This window comes from Thunnus maccoyii, chromosome 24 (genome assembly GCF_910596095.1).
Source record: "Thunnus maccoyii chromosome 24, fThuMac1.1, whole genome shotgun sequence".
In the NCBI taxonomy this organism is placed as follows: Eukaryota; Metazoa; Chordata; class Actinopteri; order Scombriformes; family Scombridae; genus Thunnus; species Thunnus maccoyii.
In genome coordinates this window covers 3,331,603-3,354,273 of record NC_056556.1, presented here as the reverse complement: position 1 = coordinate 3,354,273, position 22,671 = coordinate 3,331,603, and the positions used below count along the sequence as shown (strand labels likewise).

The 22,671-nt window shown below is 38.6% G+C and overlaps 1 protein-coding gene across 1 annotated transcript; it reads right to left on the bottom strand.

The window, feature by feature from the left end:
• Positions 1–613: 613 nt before the first annotated feature.
• On the bottom strand, positions 614–17,282 carry LOC121891831 (protein NLRC3-like). Its single transcript, XM_042404446.1, has 9 exons — positions 17,067–17,282; positions 13,558–13,627; positions 13,203–13,377; positions 11,246–11,368; positions 9,367–9,489; positions 7,489–7,611; positions 5,859–5,981; positions 2,608–2,855; positions 614–2,523 (listed from the first exon to the last, which is right to left on the bottom strand). The coding sequence occupies exons 3-9, from the start codon at positions 13,331–13,333 to the stop codon at positions 731–733; spliced, it is 2,664 nt and encodes an 887-aa protein (XP_042260380.1). The 5' UTR covers positions 13,334–13,377; positions 13,558–13,627; positions 17,067–17,282; the 3' UTR covers positions 614–730.
• Positions 17,283–22,671: the final 5,389 nt, after the last annotated feature.

Genomic DNA, 22,671 nt, shown 5'->3' with positions numbered 1-22,671 from the left:
TTTACTACTTTATCGATCAAATCAAAGCCAAAAAACATTCAAAGCAACACAAGAGAAAAAATATAACTTGCAAAGAAACAATAACTACGAACAAAAACAACACAAGTCAAAAAGACACTGTACCAAATCATATTATTCCAGTCCACCTCTTTGTTCATTCATTCTATATCTTGTCTATTATTACTCCAAGAAATTTGATTTCAGGCACTCTTTTGATTTGTGCATCATTTATCATGAGTTTCTTGCATGAGTTAATACAGTCTGTACAGTTTAACTTACAAACAAAAATAACTTGCATTGTTTTAAGATTACCAATACCGGTTACTGTATTGGTATCAGACACAACAAACTGATAATTATCGGTTGTTTTCGGCCCTGAAATTCCACTTCGATGTATCTCTAATGTAAAGTGATTCACACTTTACAGCATGAACTATACATTTACATTACACTTTACTGTAACATTGATATGATTGATGTAATATTGGCTTTATAATATTAATATTTTTGTTTCACATTCGCTCTCAACACTGTTAAACATTCCCTTAAAAATGTTTATCTTTCTTACTGGTACAAAGAATACATCATTTGGCGACCAAATGAACTCTTCAGAGTTGGGTACAGAGGCAACAGGAAGTATCTAAAACTTTTTGGACTGAGCAGCTGGACATGAGAGATGTATGTGTGTTCTGCAGTGATTGATTTATAATGTTGATAATCATATCTGGACTTACACAGCCTTTCTGCAGTTCCTCACAACTGGGATCAGTCTCCGTCGTCCCTCCTCTGATGTGTTGTACTTCTTCAGGTCCAACTCATCCAGAACCTCCTCGGACATCTGCAGCATGTAGGCCAGAGCCGAGCAGTGGATCATAGAAAGTTTCTTCTTTGATCTGTTCTCTGACTTCAGGAACTCTTGGATCTCCTGATGTACTGAGCGGTCGTTCATCTCCATTAGACAATGGAAGATGTTGATGCTTCTGTCAGGAGAAACAGAGATGTTCCTCTTCTTCATGCTGTTGATGGCTCTTTGGATGATTTCTGGACTGTTCTCTGTCTGACCCAGCAGGCCTCCTAAGAGACTCTGGCTGGACTTCACAGAGAGGCCATGAAGGAAGCGAACAAACAGGTCCAGGTGGCCATTTTTACTTCTGAGAGATTTCTCCATAGCTTTCATCAAGAAGTCATCCAGGGATGAGTGACTGTATTTTTTTCCCAGGAAGGCCTTCAGTACCTCTGTGTTGCTGCTGGTGTAACAGTGGTACATGTAGACTGCAGCCAGAAACTCCTGAACACTCAGATGAACAAAGCTGTAGACTGTTTTCTGGAAGATCACACTCTCTGTTTTGAGGATCTCTGTACAAAATCCTGAGTACACCGAGGCCTCTGTGACATCAAGACCACACTGATCCAGGTCTTCTTGGTAGAATATGATGTTTCCTTTCTCTAGTTGTTCAAACGCCAGCCTCCCCAGCTTCAGAAGAACTTCCCTGTCAGCCTTCGTCAGCTCCTGTGGACTCATCTCATGTCCCTCATTATACTTGTGCTTCTTCCTCTTTGTCTGAACCAGCAGGAAGTGTGAGTACATGTCAGTCAGGGTCTTGGGCAGCTCTCCTTTCTTGCCTGTAGTCAACATGTGCTCCAGAACTGTAGCAGTGATCCAGCAGAAGACTGGGATGTGACACATGATGTGGAGGCTCCTGGATGTCTTGATGTGTGAGATGATTCTGCTGGACAGATCTTCATCACTGAATCTCCTCCTGAAGTACTCCTCCTTTTGGGCGTCAGTGAACCCTCGTACTTCTGTTACCCTGTTAACACATGTAGGAGGGATCTGATTGGCTGCTGCAGGTCGGGAAGTTATCCAGACGAGAGCCGAGGGAAGTAGATTCCCCATGAAGAGGTTTGTCAACAGCATGTTGACTGATGACTTCTGTGTGACATCAGACACGACCTTCCTGTTGTTGAAATCTAATGAAAGTCTGCTTTCATCCAGGCCGTCAAAGATGAACAAAACTTTACAGACAGCCAGCTTCTCTGCTGTGACCTTCTTCAATGTTGGATGGAAATCATGGATCAGCATGAGAAGACTGTACTGCTCATTTTTGATCAAGTTCAGCTCCCTGAATGAAAACAGAATCACCAGACTGACATCTTGGTTTTCCAAGCCCTCTGCCCAGTCCAGAGTAAACTTCTTTACTGTGAAGGTTTTTCCAACACCAGCGACGCCACTCGTCATAACGACTCTGATGTGTCTCAGTTGGTCAGGTAAGACTTTAAAGATGTCGTGACACTTGATTGGAGTGTCATGGAGGATCTTCATCTTGGAAGCTGTCTCAAGCTGCCTCACCTCATGTTGGGTATTCACCTCTTCACTCTGTCCCTCTGTGATGTAGAGCTCAGTGTAGATGCTGTTGAGGAGGGTTTCACTTCCTGCTTCATCAGTTCCTTCAGTCACATGTTCACATCTCCTCCTCATACTGATCTTATGTTCATGTTCAACCTCCCAGAAAGCAACATTCACTAAAACAGAGAAAACATGTGAGATTAAAGAGAGACATGCTGACAATTATTCACTATTACCAACACAAATACAATCAGTCTTACTTTGTACAGTGATGGTCTGACTGTCTGTCTGCAGTCCAGATTTTGTCCTGGATCTTTTTCCACACTGAGGACAGGAGAAGTCTCCTGATGAAGCAGACTGGTCCCAGTATGAGCTGATGCACTGTCTGCAGAACCAGTGTCCACAGCTGGTAGAGACTGGATCCTTCAGGATGTCCTCCTGACACAAAGAACAGCAGGACAGCTGCTCCGCCACAGACACACCACTCCTCCTCTTCCTCATCCTCTCTCTATAAAGACATTTCTTCATCAATAATATGCTTCATTGATTGATTGTTGAAAAATATTAAGATTTAGCCAACACTGTCTAGAAGCTCAGACAGTCACAGAGAACAGTAAAAGTGTAGCTTCTTCTCTGAAATAATTATTAATTTTATTCAAACTCTCCTACTTTCATAAATACATATTTAAGTCTTGTAAACTGACATAAAGAGATTCATTTGTCTCTCTGCTGAAAACAACCCTTAACTGTGTTTCTTTTCTTATCATTTAGTGATCTGCTTGTAGTTTGCTATTAAGACAAATTCAAAACTTCCTGCAGGTGCTTCACTGTAAAAGCCTTCCATTAAAAGAGAGCTGATTATGTCCTTTACTGCTTTACAGTCCCTTTTCGCAGCTTATCTTGGGTTAGTTAGGTTTGACTCTCTTATCTCACCAAAGCCATAAACTATAACCCACATTCCTGAGGACTTTTGTGAAGCCTCCCCACAAATCTGAGCCAAACCTGGAATTCATGTGAATTCAATGTCTAATCATTATACAAGTTATATCATGTTATTTGTCATGTAAATACAAGAAGAATAGTATGAGTTTCATAGTTGTGTGACTATCTACTGAGGAGATATTAAACTTTGATCTTATCAACTTTTATTAACTTTATACTACATGCAACAATACTGCCTTCCAGTGACAAGAGTTAAATTTCCTTATGTTAAGAGTTGATGAATGTTTGGTAACTATGTATTTGTATTTTAAAACACCTAAGTGTTTAACTTTTGATCTAGTAGTTGTATTGAAAGAGTGAATTTTCAGTAGTAATAGGAATGTAAAGATATAATGTTTGAAGGATTTCAGTTTAAAGTTTTCTTTTATTGTTAAACAACAGTCATAATGAATACTTTGATATTATGAAGTAAGAGTTATGTTGAACTTATATTTAAATATGTTTCTGACAGTAACCTAATCACATACGTGTTTCCTTAGTGTAGTTCCTTTCATTATAGTATTAAACTTTATTTCAGTGTAGATGGTTTGAGACATGTAAATATTTTGAGAAAGTTGAATCAGTGAAGGTTGTATGCTTAAACATCATCAAGTATCAGTATGAAGGTTAATGTTTGTTATGTTATTTAGAAGAGCTGACTTATTATGAAACATATGTAAACTGCTTAACTGTTTTCTTGAATAGTTTTACAAATATGATACAAGCTGACAGGAAATGTTCAGACCTAGTGACTTTGAAGTGTGATTTTTGCATGTAAAAACTCAGAATTAGACTTTCCCTAAAAATCCCTTTATTTCAGAAGAAGCAGGCTGCAAAACCTCCAAGAACTTGAGGAAAATTCTTAAGACATCTCTTTCATTTCTTCTCCAACCAAGTATATGTATATTCAATCTTTTACTGAAACAAGTTTAGTTTGTTTTTGTTTTATTTGGAACATTAAGTCTCATATTTCCACATACAGTAATTTAATATTGAAGTAAACACATACAGTATTTTATTTTTAAGTAAATGCCACTGAAGATTTGAGCGTAGTCAGATTAAACTTTATTCGACACTCAACTCAAGTTACTACAAGCCAACCAAAGTCTGAATCCTCAACTTAAACTCCTGAAGAGGAAAACAACGCTTTAAACTGGACCTCTACCTGCTTTAAGCCATCCTGAAGACTCTTTCAGAGCAGCCTGGAACAGCTTGACTCCCTTTTACTGGTGTTAAACACCTCTGCATCTACGAAGACGCACTCACAGTCCAAAGCCTGATCTGGGCTCTTTAACTGCCAAACAACGCTGGTGATGCTGCACCAACTAATGTTGGACCTGCCGAGATGACGTCTCTAGCATGACTAAACACCTCAACAGTAAGGCATAACATGGCTTTGTGATCAAGGGTTGGTGTAGAATAATGTTAAAATTAAAAGATAAATTCTTTAGAGAAGTTGAATTAGCTTTCCCTTAGCAACTTTCTCTTAGCAAGAATTTACGATTATGAGACTGATTCACTGATTATGTTTAACAAGGGTTAGTGCTCCCTCCTGGCACTAACATATCCTAACCAAACAGGAGGTGGTGCCAACAATAACGAGGTAATTAAATAATAAAGCATCAATACTCCTATAGCCGACACTGTCTAGAAGCTCAGACAGTCACAGAGAACAATAACAGTGTGTTTTATTTAAACTCTCCTGCTTTCATAAATACATATTTAAATTTTGTCTTACTAAACATTTAGTGATCTGCTTGTAGTTTGCTATTAACACAAACTCAACACTTCCTGCAGCTGCTTCACTGTAAAAGCCTTCCATTAAAGAGAGATGATTATGTCCTTTAATGCTATACAGTCCCTTTGGGCAGCTTATCTTAGGTTAGTTAGGTTTGAACTGAGGTTAGAAGTGGTCTGAAACTTGTGGTAGACCAGCAGTCTAAGACACACAGCATGTAACAGTATGTTTCATGCATTAGTAAGGTCCACTTACTAATGATGCACAGCTTTCAACTGCAAGCTCCAAAAATGTGGATCTATGAGCTTAATTTTCTTCCATGTTTTCCACACTATATTTTATATAAGCAGTTAGCTGAAGAGAAAAAAACTCAAACACACATAATGAAGGTGAGTTAAGCATTTCTACAAATAACCTTTTCACCACATATTGCACTATTATGATATGCACTGATTCAACATGACATCTGGTAGCTTATAACAACTGACCTGAGGTATGTTTTGAGTAAAAACATGAGAAAATGAATTACACATTTGAAGCACATTCTTTCAGGTTTTGAATAGTCGCAGATCTTTACAGTGACTTCAACAGTGGGGCAAAGATGTATGAATATCTTCTTGAAATGTAAATTCTGACCTGAAGGTTCTCAGGTTGCTACAGAAATACCATCAGTAGTTTCTGGCTCTGTGTTTGAGGGCGCTATGGAGTAGGCGGTGCTACACAAGTGGATCATTAATGCAGCAATACATTTAGCCATTAGTCAATCACTTTACAGCAGAAACAGTCTCTTACTTTGTGTCTGGGGGTCCAGGTTCATTGCTGAAGTTAGGAGGACGATGGTTGGACCAGTCACTCTTCATAGACAGACAGTCCGATGCTGGAGACTCTGCTCTCTGTCTTTGGTCTGTCTGACATCTGTAACACCACCAAGATGTTTTTATTCATAACATGTGAATCCTTGATAAATTCTCTGATGACAAAGCCATTGAAGGAGCTCTAAACACACAAACTGCTGCTCCTGCAGATATTAAGTCGCAGATTACATCACAGCTTTTATAAATGACTGACAGCTGTCACAGATACTAAGGGGAAGATGGGACAAATGATTTAAATGTGTGTTAAATTTTAGATAGCAAATAAATATTAGTAGAAATTTTAATATACAAACACAAAATCAACCATGTGGAACAGAAAACATAATGTCCGTAGGATATACTACATAAGTGAGATATTAATGCAGCAATTCATTACCAGAGAGCAACAGTCATGAAAATTGGGCATTGAATATAGGAGATAAATACCACTTCCTGTGTCCACTATGTGGCGCTAGAGAACACACACTAATTATACGTCATGTTGCTGTATATCATGTGCAGACCAAACCATGTAAATGTCATGTAAATCAGATGAACCTTGTCACATAAGGCTGACTTCCTGTTGTCAGTAGTTGGCGCTATGACTATGGCTCAATATTGACATGTAGATGTGTTCAGGCCTGGACTCTCATGAAACATGAGAAATTTGGGGCAAATTGGACAGTGTAAAGTTGAGTCACAACAAGTCCATGTTTCATGTTTTGGGCAAAATTGACCGGCACGCCATGTCAAGGGCGTTCCACGAACACTCAGAAGCTTCGCAATTTAGCATCATAAAGGTCTTTAGATGTCACCTACCAAATTTTAAGTCCCACTGCTTAATTCTCTAGGAGGAGTTTGTTAAAACATCTGTCAATGGCTTTGCTTTGCAAATAAAAAATTCACAGTAAATTCAAAGTGGCTGACTTCCTGTTGGACTTAGGGTATGGCTCCAAGAGGTTTTTTTTAAGTCTGGAGATGTTTCATCTGCCTACCAAATTTTGTACATCTACGTTAAATTTAAAGGTGGGGGCTTTGACTTTGAAATTTTATAGAGGACGCACTTGAGCCATTTTACCACACCCAAGATCAATATCAGATATCAAGTTTTGCCACTTCTGATGCATGTGCAAAGTTTGGTGAGTTTTCAAGATCCCCTAGCACCTCATAAATGCTAAAAGTAATTAGGAGGAGCTATACAGCTAATGTGCCACACCTAAGCCCAATTGTGTTATCAAATCAAAATATTTACTAGTTTGAACATGGGTGCGAAGTTTCTTGAATTTTGTGCATTCTAAAAGGCCTCAAACGTGTTTGTGAAATGAAAATTGATGCACGAAATCCAAAATGACTGACTTCCTGTTGGGCAGATTTTTTTTTTTTTAGTATGTCCAGAATGATGAGAGCAATGATCCCACTGAATTTCATGAACATCAAAGCAACTTTATTCCAACATGGCTCTGTGTTTGAGGGCGCTATGTAGTAGGCGGTGCTATACAAGTGGATCATTAATGCAGCAATACATTTAGCCATTAGTCAATCAGTTTACAGCAGAAACAGTCTCTTACTTTGTGTCTGAGGGTCCAGGTTCATTACTGAAGTTCAGAGGAGTACGGTTGGACCAGTCACTCTTCATAGACAGACAGTCCGATGCTGGAGACTCTGCTCTCTGTCTGTGGTCTGTCTGACGTCTGTAACACCACCAAGATGTTTTTATTCATATCATGTGAATCCTTGATAAATTCTCTGATGACAAAGCTATTGAAGGAGTTCTAAATACACAAACTGCTGCTCCTGCAGATAATGAGCCGCAGATTTCTAAATGACTGACAGCTGACACAGATACTAAGGGGAAGATGGGACAAATGATTTGAGTGTGTGTTAAATTTTAGATAGCAAATAAATATTAATAGAAATTTTAATATACAAACACAAAATCAACCATGGGGAACAGAAAACATAATGTCATTGGCAGAGGTAATTAAAATTAAAGCGGCAAGCAGCGATGACCAGGCCCTCGCACCTCACGTGCATCGGAGGGAGCGGCAACTGCGGTATCACTACTGGAGGTCGGTTGATACGGCTCTGAATTATCAGGAGTACTGGACACTGTGTGAATGGGTAAAATATTATTTCGTGTGTGCGGTACGTGGCGCTGGAGATGACATATTGGTAATTGTATATACATTTGATGAACAATTTGTCATTTAGACTTCACATCCTGTTGCCCGTAGGATATACTACATAAGTGAGATATTAATGCAGCAATTCATTACCAGAGAGCAACGGTCATGAAAATTGGGCATTGAATGTAGGAGATAAATAACACTTCTTGTGTCCACTATGTGGCGCTAGAGAACACCCACTAATTATACGTCATGTTGCTATATATCATGTGCAGACCAAACCATGTAAATGTCATGTAAATCAGATGAAGTTTGTCACATAAGGCTGCCTTCCTGTTGTCGGTAGTTGGTGCTATGACTATGGCTCAATATTGACATGTAGATGTGTTCAGGCCTGGACTCTCATGAAACATGAGAAATTTGGGGCAAATTGGACAGTGTAAAGTTGAGTCACAACAAGTCCATGTTTCATGTTTTGGGCAAAATTGACCGGCACGCCATGTCAAGGGCGTTCCACGAACACTCAGAAGCTTCGCAATTTAGCAACATAAAGGTCTTTAGATGTCACCTACCAAATTTTAAGTCCCACTGCTTAATTCTCTAGGAGGAGTTTGTTAAAACATCTGTCAATGGCTTTGCTTTGCAAATAAAAAATTCACAGTAAATTCAAAGTGGCTGACTTCCTGTTGGACTTAGGGTATGGCTCCAAGAGGTTTTTTTTAAGTCTGGAGATGTTTCATCTGCCTACCAAATTTTGTACATCTACGTTAAATTTAAAGGTGGGGGCTTTGACTTTGAAATTTTATAGAGGACGCACTTGAGCCATTTTACCACACCCAAGATCAATATCAGATATCAAGTTTTGCCACTTCTGATGCATGTGCAAAGTTTGGTGAGTTTTCAAGATCCCCTAGTACCTCATAAATGCTAAAAGTAATTAGGAGGAGCTATACAGCTAACGTGCCACACCTAAGCCCAATTGTGTTATCAAATCAAAATATTTACTAGTTTGAACATGGGTGCAAAGTTTCTTGAATTTTGTGCATTCTAAAGGCCTCAAACGTGTTTGTGAAATGAAAATTGATGCACGAAATCCAAAATGACTGACTTCCTGTTGGGCAGATTTTTTTTTTTTTAGTATGTCCAGAATGATGAGAGCAATAATCCCACTGAATTTCATGAACATCAAAGCAACTTTATTCCAACATGGCTCTGTGTTTGAGGGCGCTATGTAGTAGGCGGTGCTATACAAGTGGATCGCTAATGCAGCAATACATTTAGCCATTAGTCAATCAGTTTACAGCAGAAACAGTCTCTTACTTTGTGTCTGAGGGTCCAGGTTCATTACTGAAGTTCAGAGGAGTACGGTTGGACCAGTCACTCTTCATAGACAGACAGTCCGATGCTGGAGACTCTGCTCTCTGTCTGTGGTCTGTCTGACGTCTGTAACACCACCAAGATGTTTTTATTCATATCATGTGAATCCTTGATAAATTCTCTGATGACAAAGCTATTGAAGGAGTTCTAAATACACAAACTGCTGCTCCTGCAGATAATGAGCCGCAGATTTCTAAATGACTGACAGCTGACACAGATACTAAGGGGAAGATGGGACAAATGATTTGAGTGTGTGTTAAATTTTAGATAGCAAATAAATATTAATAGAAATTTTAATATACAAACACAAAATCAACCATGGGGAACAGAAAACATAATGTCATTGGCAGAGGTAATTAAAATTAAAGCGGCAAGCAGCGATGACCAGGCCCTCGCACCTCACGTGCATCGGAGGGAGCGGCAACTGCGGTATCACTACTGGAGGTCGGTTGATACGGCTCTGAATTATCAGGAGTACTGGACACTGTGTGAATGGGTAAAATATTATTTCCTGTGTGCGGTACGTGGCGCTGGAGATGACATATTGGTAATTGTATATACATTTGATGAACAATTTGTCATTTAGACTTCACATCCTGTTGCCCGTAGGATATACTACATAAGTGAGATATTAATGCAGCAATTCATTACCAGAGAGCAACGGTCATGAAAATTGGGCATTGAATGTAGGAGATAAATAACACTTCTTGTGTCCACTATGTGGCGCTAGAGAACACCCACTAATTATACGTCATGTTGCTATATATCATGTGCAGACCAAACCATGTAAATGTCATGTAAATCAGATTAACCTTGTCACATAAGGCTGCCTTCCTGTTGTCAGTAGGTGGCGCTATGACTATGGCTCAATATTGACATGTAGATGTGTTCAGGCCTGGACTCTCATGAAACATGAGAAATTTGGGGCAAATTGGACAGTGTAAAGTTGAGTCACAACAAGTCCATGTTTCATGTTTTGGGCAAAATTGACCGGCACGCCATGTCAAGGGCGTTCCACGAACACTCAGAAGCTTCGCAATTTAGCAACATAAAGGTCTTTAGATGTCACCTACCAAATTTTAAGTCCCACTGCTTAATTCTCTAGGAGGAGTTTGTTAAAACATCTGTCAATGGCTTTGCTTTGCAAATAAAAAATTCACAGTAAATTCAAAGTGGCTGACTTCCTGTTGGACTTAGGGTATGGCTCCAAGAGGTTTTTTTTAAGTCTGGAGATGTTTCATCTGCCTACCAAATTTTGTACATCTACGTTAAATTTAAAGGTGGGGGCTTTGACTTTGAAATTTTATAGAGGACGCACTTGAGCCATTTTACCACACCCAAGATCAATATCAGATATCAAGTTTTGCCACTTCTGATGCATGTGCAAAGTTTGGTGAGTTTTCAAGATCCCCTAGCACCTCATAAATGCTAAAAGTAATTAGGAGGAGCTATACAGCTAACGTGCCACACCTAAGCCCAATTGTGTTATCAAATCAAAATATTTACTAGTTTGAACATTGGTGCAAAGTTTCTTGAATTTTGTGCATTCTAAAAGGCCTCAAACGTGTTTGTGAAATGAAAATTGATGCACGAAATCCAAAATGGCTGACTTCCTGTTGGGCAGATTTTTTTTTTTTTAGTATGTCCAGAATGATGAGAGCAATAATCCCACTGAATTTCATGAACATCAAAGCGTCTTTATTCCAACATGGCTCTGTGTTTGAGGGCGCTATGTAGTAGGCGGTGCTATACAAGTGGATCGCTAATGCAGCAATACATTTAGCCATTAGTCAATCAGTTTACAGCAGAAACAGTCTCTTACTTTGTGTCTGAGGGTCCAGGTTCATTACTGAAGTTCAGAGGAGTACGGTTGGACCAGTCACTCTTCATAGACAGACAGTCCGATGCTGGAGACTCTGCTCTCTGTCTGTGGTCTGTCTGACGTCTGTAACACCACCAAGATGTTTTTATTCATATCATGTGAATCCTTGATAAATTCTCTGATGACAAAGCTATTGAAGGAGTTCTAAATACACAAACTGCTGCTCCTGCAGATAATGAGCCGCAGATTTCTAAATGACTGACAGCTGACACAGATACTAAGGGGAAGATGGGACAAATGATTTGAGTGTGTGTTAAATTTTAGATAGCAAATAAATATTAATAGAAATTTTAATATACAAACACAAAATCAACCATGGGGAACAGAAAACATAATGTCATTGGCAGAAGTAATTAAAATTAATTTGCATGCATCAGAGGGAGCGGTAGCCATGGTATCACTGCTGGAGGTCAGTTGACATGGCTCTGAATTTTCAGGATTATCGGACACTGTGTGAATGGGTAAAACATTATTTCCTGTGTGCAGTACGTGGCATCCCAAGTCTCTTAAATTGCATCCATGTGTCCCAAACTTACGTCCTTTCCTTGCATCTCAGTCCCTCCCATCGTGGATGCAAGGAAAGACGCAAGGAAACCAAGTGAGGAGAGAGGAAACAAGGAAATATGTTTTTAAACACATGGGACATCCTTTCGTCTGAAGCGTCACATGAAGCGACGCCTGTTTCTGATAACAGCTGGATCAGCTGTCATTCGACTGTCACAGCTGTGGCGATTTTTCATGGAGTTTGTGTCTGCACACATGTGCACTGTGATAATACTAATAAAGGTGAACAGTTATCACTGCCAGAGCAGCTGTTTTCTCTCTGCAGCCTGTTAGCTGTTTAACAAACACCTGCACATGAATAACAACCTGCATTCAGTATTTATACTGTGTCCTGCTCAGAGGCACATGAACCATTTCTACTGGCAGAATGCGTTCATATTATTTATTAATTGTTTGAGTCTGTATTTATTGATATTCTGATTGTGTATTCATTATTTAATAAACCAGAATATGATCAGGGTGTCTTTTGAACACTGGAAATTGTTTATTTGGCTAAATATTTCAGGGAAAATTTAAATTATGTAACTCATATCAAACCCGATGCTCAGGAATTTTCAGCCTTGCATGTGACTGAATGGATATGACGACAAAAGAGCCCAATCACTATAAAACATATAATTTCCCACCACTTCTAACACATGTGGAAAGTTTCATGAATTTTCGAGTACTTTGAGCCCAAGACCCCATGAAGAGCACCAGGCTTTGAAGCTAGTTTGACACAACAGCCAAACCGCATAATTACAACTTCCAGGTCTGTCATTTGATGCACATAAGCCCAAAAAGCTTTTTTCACAAGTTTTTCACACAATCATGGGAAAAGGCTTAACCAGAAGTAGCTGGAAGTAGCCGGCTAGGCTGGGGGAAGTCTCTGGTGCTCATGCTCTATGGGCCCCACAGATGCGGAAGATCTGTGTAATTTTATACCCGGAATTCAAACTTTTTAGGCTTCATGCATGGATGTATAAAGAGAACTGGATACAGTGTCAGAGACGGGGCTCTGTTCATTCCTATGGAAGTTGTGGCAAATGAAGCTAAAACATTTGACTTCCAAGTATAAAATAACTGCACTTTGGAGCCTGCTGGCGACGCCCAAATACTATAAAAGATATACATTTCCCCTCACTTCTGACGCATGTGCAAAGTTTTGTGGGTTTTCAAGCACCTTTAGTTCCTCAAAAATGTGATTCATTGCAGAGAAGAAGAATTGCTTCAGATACAATAGGCCTTCTCACCACTCTGACCTAATAATCTCTACAAAAACAACAGGTTCCTCACACTTTCAGTGCCAGGGCCCTAATGAGTCATATAAATGAGTTGGTAGCAGCTCTCTTACTTTGTGTTTGACAGTCCAGGTTCATTACTGAAGGTTGGAGGATGATTGTTGTACCGGTTTCTCTTCATAGACAGAACGTTGGATACTGGAGGCTCTGCTCTGCCCTCCTCTTCCTCCACACGAGCACTCATCTTGTGGACTTCAGTCAGTCTGAGAGGTAAACCAGTAACACTGACTGTGAGATTAGAAAGCAAGATTCAAGAGAAACAAATTACTCAAACAAGTTATTAACTCCCCGTTTTATTTCCTCTCTTTATATCCACGCAAGTTCATTCTAACTCTTCTCCCCTCTACAGTCCTCAGGGAGGAAACCGAGACTTTCATAGTAAAATAAGAATGTTTTATTAACACTCACCCTGCGTCAGACGTCAGTTTTTATCCATCTGCTCTGCTCTGTTGAAGACTTTCAGTTCCAGTACTGCCACCTACAAGAAATCACACGACTCTGTCAACATGTGTGTGTGTGTGTGTGTGTGTGTGTGTGTCATAAACATAAAATAGGTTTTGGTCAAAATGTTAGTACTTCAGGTAACCCTTTATAATACAGTTTGGAGTGTATCTTCCAGTCATTACCATGTAATTTACCAGAACTTGCAGTGTTATATAACTTTTTTCTTTTGAATTTTGCCTTCATTTGTTAGTCTAGGACAGGTCTTCACACTGAGTTGCTGAGTTCAGTGTCATCCTCAAGGGAACATCAATAGTAAATGTTAAATAAAATTTGTCTTATCAAATATGTTGTGAGGATAAAACTTAGCCTACTTTTCATCTTTGGAAATGATTTCTAGTGTTTCTACATCTTCTTATTCTGTTGTATGATTACAGGCTCGTTTACATTTTCACTTGGTTGAATATGACTTTTTGCTGTTCCTAAAACAGAAGTTTTCTGCAGGTACTTGGTATCAGCGTTTCATCTCATATCATATTAAGTACTTTATTCATGATTCTGATGATGTCGCTCGTAAATAACAACCCCTCCTCTTTCACACACTTTGTTTATTCTATTCATAAACGTTGAGCTGTTCTTGGGGGCGTTTGTCTGTTTTAATGTCAGTTTCGTCCTACATTCGAATACACATTTTCACAATTTCATCATTAGACTTCAGGGGTTTCTTATGTTTTTTCACAGTGCTGTCAAGTCTATTTTCCCTTGGTTTTACCTGCATAACCACATAGAAATTTGTTTTGGGCTCTGAGTGCTTCAAAAACACAGGTGACCTACGCTCAACACTGTACCTGAACGCCTCCTGTGTAAACAGGGAATCTATGCTGAGTCTCTATCACGGTTTGATGTCATTTATGGTCGCTCTAGCTTCTCTGTCCTCTCCTCTGCTCTATTTGTTGGTGTTTGTGTTTAGCTTAGTTATTATCGTGTATTAAAATGTGTTAAATTCCTGTAAATTTAGCTACTGGCTGAAACAGCCCCTCCTCTCAACCAGCAGCAGAGGGAGGAGGAGGAGGAGGACAGGATGAAGATACTGACTGATGTCTGTGTTCTTCATTCTTTTTAAACTTCACGCAGTATTTTAATGTCAGGAATATTATTTATTTTACTGACATTTTTTTAGTTCTTTCAAGTGAGAGATTGTTGAATTTATATAGTGACTTTGCTGACTGTTCTGAATTTATTCTTTCTTTAATAATTCAAAAATCCCCAATTCTTTGGTAATGAAAAAGAACCGATAAGAGTATTGATAAATACTCTTATTTCATTCTACCAGTGCAGTCAACAAAGCAACATAACTCATCACTATGACGACCATCTCTACTGTTATCAGATCATTTTAACACCCGCAGACACAAACATGGTGAAAACTGTTGGTTACGTTACCTTTAGATGCTGAAAATAATCTGAATCAAGATGATGAGTGAAGGTGAAATTAATCAGCAGCTTCAACCAGGAAACCAACCAGAAGAAGAACAAACATGTAACTCACAGCAGGAGGTTTTTAAGGTCTGTTGATTCACAAACAGTCTCAACTCTCTGTATTCATCTTTAACCTGAAGTGTTCTTTAAGGAAATCTGATAACAGAACAGCAGCTCTGAACTTTGGACTGAAAAACTCGAAACAAAAGTCAAATATTAACAGACTTTATAAATCTTTATGGTTGGATCATAAAGTCTGATGCAGGGACGCTGGAAGTCAGTCAGAGTTAAGGTCGCTGAAGAGAAAGTCTATATAATGACGTCATATTAAATGCTGCGCAACATTCATGATTTCTGTATAAACTTGAACGGCCAACAATATTTTACACCTTTTTTAGAACATTTTACACTTCAACAGAAAGCAAACTTGAACACCAACATGCTGTATGTCAAAGCAGTATAGTAACATGTTCAGCTATATTGTAACCAAGACCAAAGTGAGGAAACAACAGGTAAATAAAAGGCAGAGCCTCCATTTTAATCCAGTTCAGGTAGAGATATTCATTCATGTGAATGTGGACGCTGCACATTTATCTTTAAGAAAAAGAACCAGAGTCAAAGAAAAGTGTCAATAAGTTAAAACAATGAAGTTTTATTCAGTGTCGTCCATTAATTCATCATTTACCAGACTTACATTTCCTTAATGATGATAAAGTGGAATCTGACTGTGTATCAGGCTGCAGCTACATTACATTTTAAATATATTAGTTCAGCTTTAATCTGACAGAGATAAAACACAGGAGGCAGCAACTGAAGATGAAAAATATAGTTCAAGATTTAAAGAATATATAGATCAAAGACATAGAGACATGACTGTAAACTCACAGTCTGATCCAGTAATAATGTGTTTGGTGATTTGCACTTGAAAAGGCGTCGAGGTTAAAATACAGCAGATTTTAAATGTTTAGACGTCTATTTGTATCTTGTCTCAACAGCATTCAGTGACTTTATTTCAGCTACTTCAACAAATGTAGTAAATTTAAACATTGTCACTGAAATGCTGTTAAAACACGTTCAGACTATGCTCCCTATTTTAAAAAAACTCACTTTCAAACTACATTCTGCAGCTGCACCACGATACTGCTCACTTTAACATTTTAATATATAATCTCCAATATTATAAGAATGATGTTCCATCAGTGCAACCAATCACATCATGAGTGATAGAGATCATTATAAAGCTTCATACCCATTTTAAAAAATTTAAACTGAGATCACATATTATGTGCAGTAAACATTTCAGTGCAGGAGCTGCTCTGATAAACTGACAGCTGTCTTGTGTCACAGTGTTATAACAGAAGGACATGCAGAGGTTTGACTCTGAGCTGAGGCTGAATTCACGCTGTGTAATATTTGAATATAAGAGAAAAAAAAACGCTGTTCAAAGAAAGACTGATGTGCGTTAAAACGGTAACTCGAGTAACTAAACCAATATCCTACAAGGATTTTGATTTTGACATACAGTAAAACTACTGAATGCGCATTTATACAGACTGAATGAACGAGGAAATCAAACAGCGTGTCTGACAGAGAGAAACTCAGGGTTTGTCAGTTACTGCGGTAACTGATCCACAGTTTAAGCTAGCTCTCTTTCTGGAACTGAAAACCCAGAGTTTCCCTCATCTCACTAAACCCGCTTTCTGAAACAGGCCCCTGGTTGTCTGGACAGCCACTGTTAGGCTCAGTGAAGCCAGATACCGAAAAGATATTCTGGGTATGTTGAACTTGCTTCGTAGTACAGGTCTTTCAGCGAGGGCTACGTGAGAAAGAGTTCGACACAACACCGGAAATACCACACAAACAAGTTATCTACCCGTTTTATTTCCTTTCTTTATATCCACAGAAGTTCATTCTGACTCTTCTCCCCTCTACAGTCCTCAGAGAAGAAACTGACTGAGACTTTCATGGTAAAATAAGAATATTTCATTAACACTCACCCCGCGTCAGACGCCATTTTATCCACCTGCTCCGCTTGGTTGAAGAATTTGCTTTCACTTCTGCAACTTACAAGAAATCACATGACCCTGAGGGGAGAGACGTCAAAACTTCTTTGATTCATCCAGTAGTTGCTGAGTTCAGTGTCATGCTCAAGGAAACATCAATAGTAAATGTTTGATAAAATTTGTCTTATCGAGTGTGTGCTGGGATTTAAACTAGCAACATTGTGGTAAATATTTAAAAAAATACAATCAGCACCCCTTGAGGTACTTTGAGGGACAAAGAATTCTGTCGCCTCTTTTTTTTTTTTTTAGAGATTTTTTTGAGCCGTCCGGTCAGATGTAGGACATGCTTGAAGGACTACATCTCCCAGCTGGCCTGGAGGAGTATATTGCAGAGTCAAAAGACCATTTGAGCTGCTAGATTCTGACCAGAAGGTTACTTGAAAAGGGGAAGAAACTTCAACTGCATATGCCAGACTATCTTAAAACATCTTAAAAACTCATCATAAGCACTGCACACCCACACAGGTGTTCAGGTTCTACTTGATTAGACCTGCTCAGGTTGAATGTGGACGGAGGTGTGCTGGCAATTACGTGAGGTCTCAAAACTTGAACAGCAGAGTCAGAGAGATATAAATCAATCTCAATCTGTACATTATTTATGTTTACTGTTTGTTTTCCGTTAATTTTATTGGTTATTCTTTCTTTTGGTACTGTAAAGAAAGACTTTATCACATAACATTTTCTCCTTTTACAACATATTCAGAACTCTTTCATAGAAAAAATATGTTTACAAACTTAATCTACAATTACACAGCAAAGACATCAGATTAAATGTTAAAGCACTTGATCACCAGAAAAGGCCACAAATAGAAATGTTTCACTCATTTGGTTCTTTAGTTAGCAGGACATATTGGTTATTCTTAATTGTTTTTTCATGGACTTTAATACATATTTATTTTTAACTTATATGCATTATTGTGTTCTAATTGTTAACTGCCTGTTTTGTGTTGTTTATATGGTTCATGCTGTTCACTCACTCATTCATTCATGAATAAAAAACTTTGTTTGTTTATAACCATCAGTGTCCATCATTTAACTGAACAGGTCTGATGAATCAATGGCAGTCTACGTATTGATCATTGAAAGGGGAGATCTGGTGTTATTGTTATGTTGAGTGATGGTTTACTACTATTTCAAACACTGTGTTTATTCTATTCAAAGCATGACATTAAATTACAGGAAGTGTTACACTGTGAGTGGATTGCTAGCTGCTTTTGCATCTCTTTCATCCATCAAAGTGTCTGGTGCATCTCAGTGACCTGCACTTTCACTGGATCTTGTTACGGTTAACAATTTCCAGCAAATAAATAACTCTTACCCTCCGCAATTAGGTTGCTACCTATACTGTGAACAAATGGCTGCATTTAGAAGAAATTATTATGGCTTAATTTGACGAAGACAGCAGAACAGCAAAAACTTCCTGTTCTCTCAGCAAGGGCTACATGAGAAATACAACCCTGGAAATACCACATAAACGAGTTATCTCCCCGTTTTATTTCCTCTCTTTTTATCCACAGAGGTTCATTCTAACAGGTTATACAGTGGATAGCACAGCACTTGTAGCACTTGTGGGTTAATTGTAGAGGACAGTTTCTCCTTCTATCCAGAGGTGAACCAGTACTATCTGTAGCATCAGTATCAGCACAGATAAATCTCCTTATTACTTGTGTTCCACATCATGAATTTAACTGTTAAAGATACCAGAACCTTATACTAATGACATGTGCTTTAGAGTAAGAAACATCCTCTGCTATGAGGGAAAAAAATATATTGTGGTGTGGCGTTTTAATGAAAGCTGTTAATCATTCATTGTTATTTTCACATTTTAATATGTTCACAGAGTTTCTTCATTGACTTTTGTTTTTATTCTACTTCCCTCCAGCCCTCCACCACCACATTTTACAAGCACTGGTACGCTACCCAAGAGGCTCAACTGTTTCCTGTTTTAAAAATCAGATCTGATCATTTCATTTGGAGAAAAATAGCCTCTTGTGTGCTGTAGACTGTGAATGTATTATCCTACAATATTATGTTTACAATAACTTTGGATCCCATATGGCCTGATAAAATAGTATATTAAATGTTTCAAAATATATCAGAATTTCTACATAATCCATCTGGGTTCCCTTCATATTCTAACAGAGAATGCAAACGTGTTTCATGCTAAAAGTCACATGGCTGACATTAATAATGCACACATTCATGTACAGTAATTGTTTCATTTCATGGTTTTACTAATATTGACATGAATGAGTGATTTCAAAAGATATTAATGTACATATTTCTCTCCTCTGACCATGCTGGTCCATCTGTTTCTCTTTTTGTTGCCTTTAATCCACTGATGCTTTATTGCTGTGCTATCTACCATGGCTACTATGTACAGTATGAGCATTTCTTTCTTTCCACAGGATTTAATAAGCTGTTGCAACATATACTGTATATGTGCAAAGCAACACACACACTAACACTTTATTTACGATTTCCTTGCACAATGAAAACTGTAACTGAAATGCAGGTTATATTAACAGACAGGGAGCCCAAATTAACTCACTATGACAACGCTAAACATGTTTATGGTCTGTAATGTAATACAGTGAATGATGAGTATCAGTTTGTGAGTGTATGTGTGCGTTTATGAATTGAATTACGACAATGATGAGGTCTATTTGAGTTTGTGCACGTTTTCGTGTGTATACAGTACTGTGCAAAAGTTTTAGGCACTAAAAGTAAAGTGAGAATGCTTACAAAAATATTGCTATCAATTGTTTTCATTTATCAATGAACACCTTACAAAGTTGAGTAAACAGCAGAAACCTAAATGAAATCAATATTTGTTGTGAGCAGCTTTGCCTTTAAAACAGCAGCAGTTCTCCTCGGTTCACCTTAACACAGTTTTTCATGGTAACTTGCAGGTAGGTTGTTGTAACCATCTTGGAGAAAGATGTTCTTCTGTGGATTTATTATTTAGGCCGTCTCAGGTGCTTCTTCATGTAATCCCAGACTGACTCCATGATATTGAGATCAGGGCCCTGTGGGGACCATACCACACTATCTGTTGCAGGACTCATCATTCTTCTTGTTGCTGAAAATAGTTCTTTATGACTCTAGCTGTATGTTTGGGGTCATTGTCATGTCATGAATAAATTTGGGACCGATCAGACACCTCCCTGATGGTATTGCATAATGCATAAGAATCTAAACATCTAGGGTGCCTAAAACTTTTGCACAGTACTGTATGTGTTTGAGAGACTTTGTGACAGAGAAATGAAAATAAGTGTGTTGATGTCCATGTTGTAAAAGGAAACAGCATCATAATGCATGATTTGAATTAACATGGCACCATAAGGAACGTACTGCATGTGAGTGTGTGAGGAAGAAAGAGGCGGCATCAGATCTCACCTTATTTAATAAACATGGAACCAGATTTGTATTTCTGCATCTTTTGTGTGTGTGTGAGAGTCATTATGATTAAATATAAATGTTACTAGATTTGTGTGTGTGTGAGTGAGAGAGAAAGAAATTATTGAATAATCATGAAACCAGATTGAAAGCAGCCACTCTGTCTCGCAGCTCTGTAATCACTAAATGTCGTTTGGGAAGTGACCGTAAGCACTTTAAACCACCGACGTGTTTCACAATCAGACCAATGAATAAGAGATTTGAGTTTTAAATGCCTACATTTTAAATTTAAAAGAAGTGGAGATGTGGGACTGTGGAAAGTAGATAAAACAAATGAATGTTGCTCTGCTTTTCTGATTGAAGTTGACGTCCTTTCTTACAGCAACAGATACAAAAGCAGATGCTGGAGTGTCAGACTTCATAACAGCAGTGATGGTGTTACAGTTTACAGATCAGGTGGGATTAGGGACAGCAGTGTTTAATGTCACTGAGGTTTAAATTGAATTTATATTACTGACTACACAACTTGTTTAAAAAGAGAGCATGAAAGAGAAAAGACTGCAAATGGACCAGAGAGAGTGCAAGAGAAACAAACTGATCTCTAACTTTATTTAACAATATACAGTTTAAGGGAAGACAGTGTATTTATATGCACATTTAAGCCTAATAATCCCTTTTCATGTATGAAATTTCATCCTGCGCTCATATAACAGTGATGATATAGACTGCCCACTCCTGCACTTGATAGAGTAAATACATGTTGTGCTGCAGCATTTGGGCCTCCTGTTGCTGGAGTCTTTATCACTTGTAATTGAAACTGAAGTCATGTGATGTTCTTGGTATTTTTTGTGGATATTTTGTGTTGGTTTTAACAATCTGCATGATGTTTTTAGGGATCTTTTTAAAGATAGAGATATAGAAAGAAAGAAGAAAGACACACACATACACTCACTCAGTAATAGACCCTGCAGGATGTGAAAATATAATCATAAATAGTTTTATCTCCTCATTTATCCTCTTTTTTTTTTTTTTTTTTTGCAAGTAATTGAATGTGAATTTGACACCAGCCAGCAGCTGGACAGATGTTGAGTGGGACACCTCTTCCTCCCTGATAACCACAGCAGGGGAAACACTCATACATGTAGACACACACATGCCAGAGCAGCAGGTGGCTTCCTGTAACAGCGTCACTGTTCTTGTTCAATGCTGCGTCGACACTGGATGTACAACACAGGGATTGACATGAGATGCATTTTCAGTTTTTCCTTTTCAGTCCATCGTATAATTATCACTCAATATTTTTTTAGCACTTTTATGATATTGAGAAAACAGCAGGAATGAATAGTGTTGTTCTTTCATTTCTCTTCTACCTTCAGCTACTAATCTCTCGGATTGTTTTCTCTCTTTTATCACGTCCGTATGGGCAAGATGAACATTTCCTAAAGCAACATCCACCTGTGAATGTACATGAAGGTAAAGGAGTTGTAGATTCATTGCTCCTACATTTGAGCCGCAGCTCTTTATATAGACTGTGTGTGTGTGTGTGTGTGTGTGTGTGTGTGTGTGTGTGTGTGTGTGTGTGTGTGTGTGTGTGTGTGGCTGCAGTTTCTCATGGGGTGAGGCACTGAGTCGTCTGTTTCTGCTTCAGTGAAACTCTGTAGCTGAAGCTGCCACCACCAAGACATTATAGGCCATAGAAAGACTGTGTGTGCATCTCTTACCAGTATTGAAGGGCATCATTTCCACTGGGGATGGGGAGGACATGACCCTCTCACTTCCCAGTTGTGTCCGTACATTTGCACTTTTACAGTTTGAGTCATTTTGTGGACATTTATTTTTTTTGCCATTGGTTTCTCCTCTCAGGCTACACACAGGCTGCCTGAAGGCCTGAGGGGTGTTCCATCAACGCAGCTAAAGAAGGCGTCAACTTTCACTTGACGCTCAGGCCGTTCCACTAACGGAGCTTAGCTGCGTCTAGTCAATGCTAAATCTAGCCAGTCTGGGATAAGCTTGAAGTGTGCGTGTGCACGGAGTACATAAGCAGCCACGAATAGTCGATTGTCGAAAAGATGATACTATTTCGCAAAAAGAAGAAAAAACTATAAATATAAATATAAAGCTTGTCCAGCAAACTGTCTTT

What these genes read in the sequence shown, in the direction of transcription:
- LOC121891831 (XM_042404446.1), bottom strand. Translation starts at nt 13,333, where the DNA reads ATGAGTGCTCGTGTGGAGGAAGAGGAGGGCAGAGCAGAGCCTCCAGTA. An exon ending in CCTGGACCCTCAGACACAAA is followed by an intron (nt 7,612 to 9,366) that starts GTAAGAGACTGT and finishes GTGGTGTTACAG; the next exon opens with ACGTCAGACAGACCACAGAC. An exon ending in CCTGGACCCTCAGACACAAA is followed by an intron (nt 5,982 to 7,488) that starts GTAAGAGACTGT and finishes GTGGTGTTACAG; the next exon opens with ATGTCAGACAGACCAAAGAC.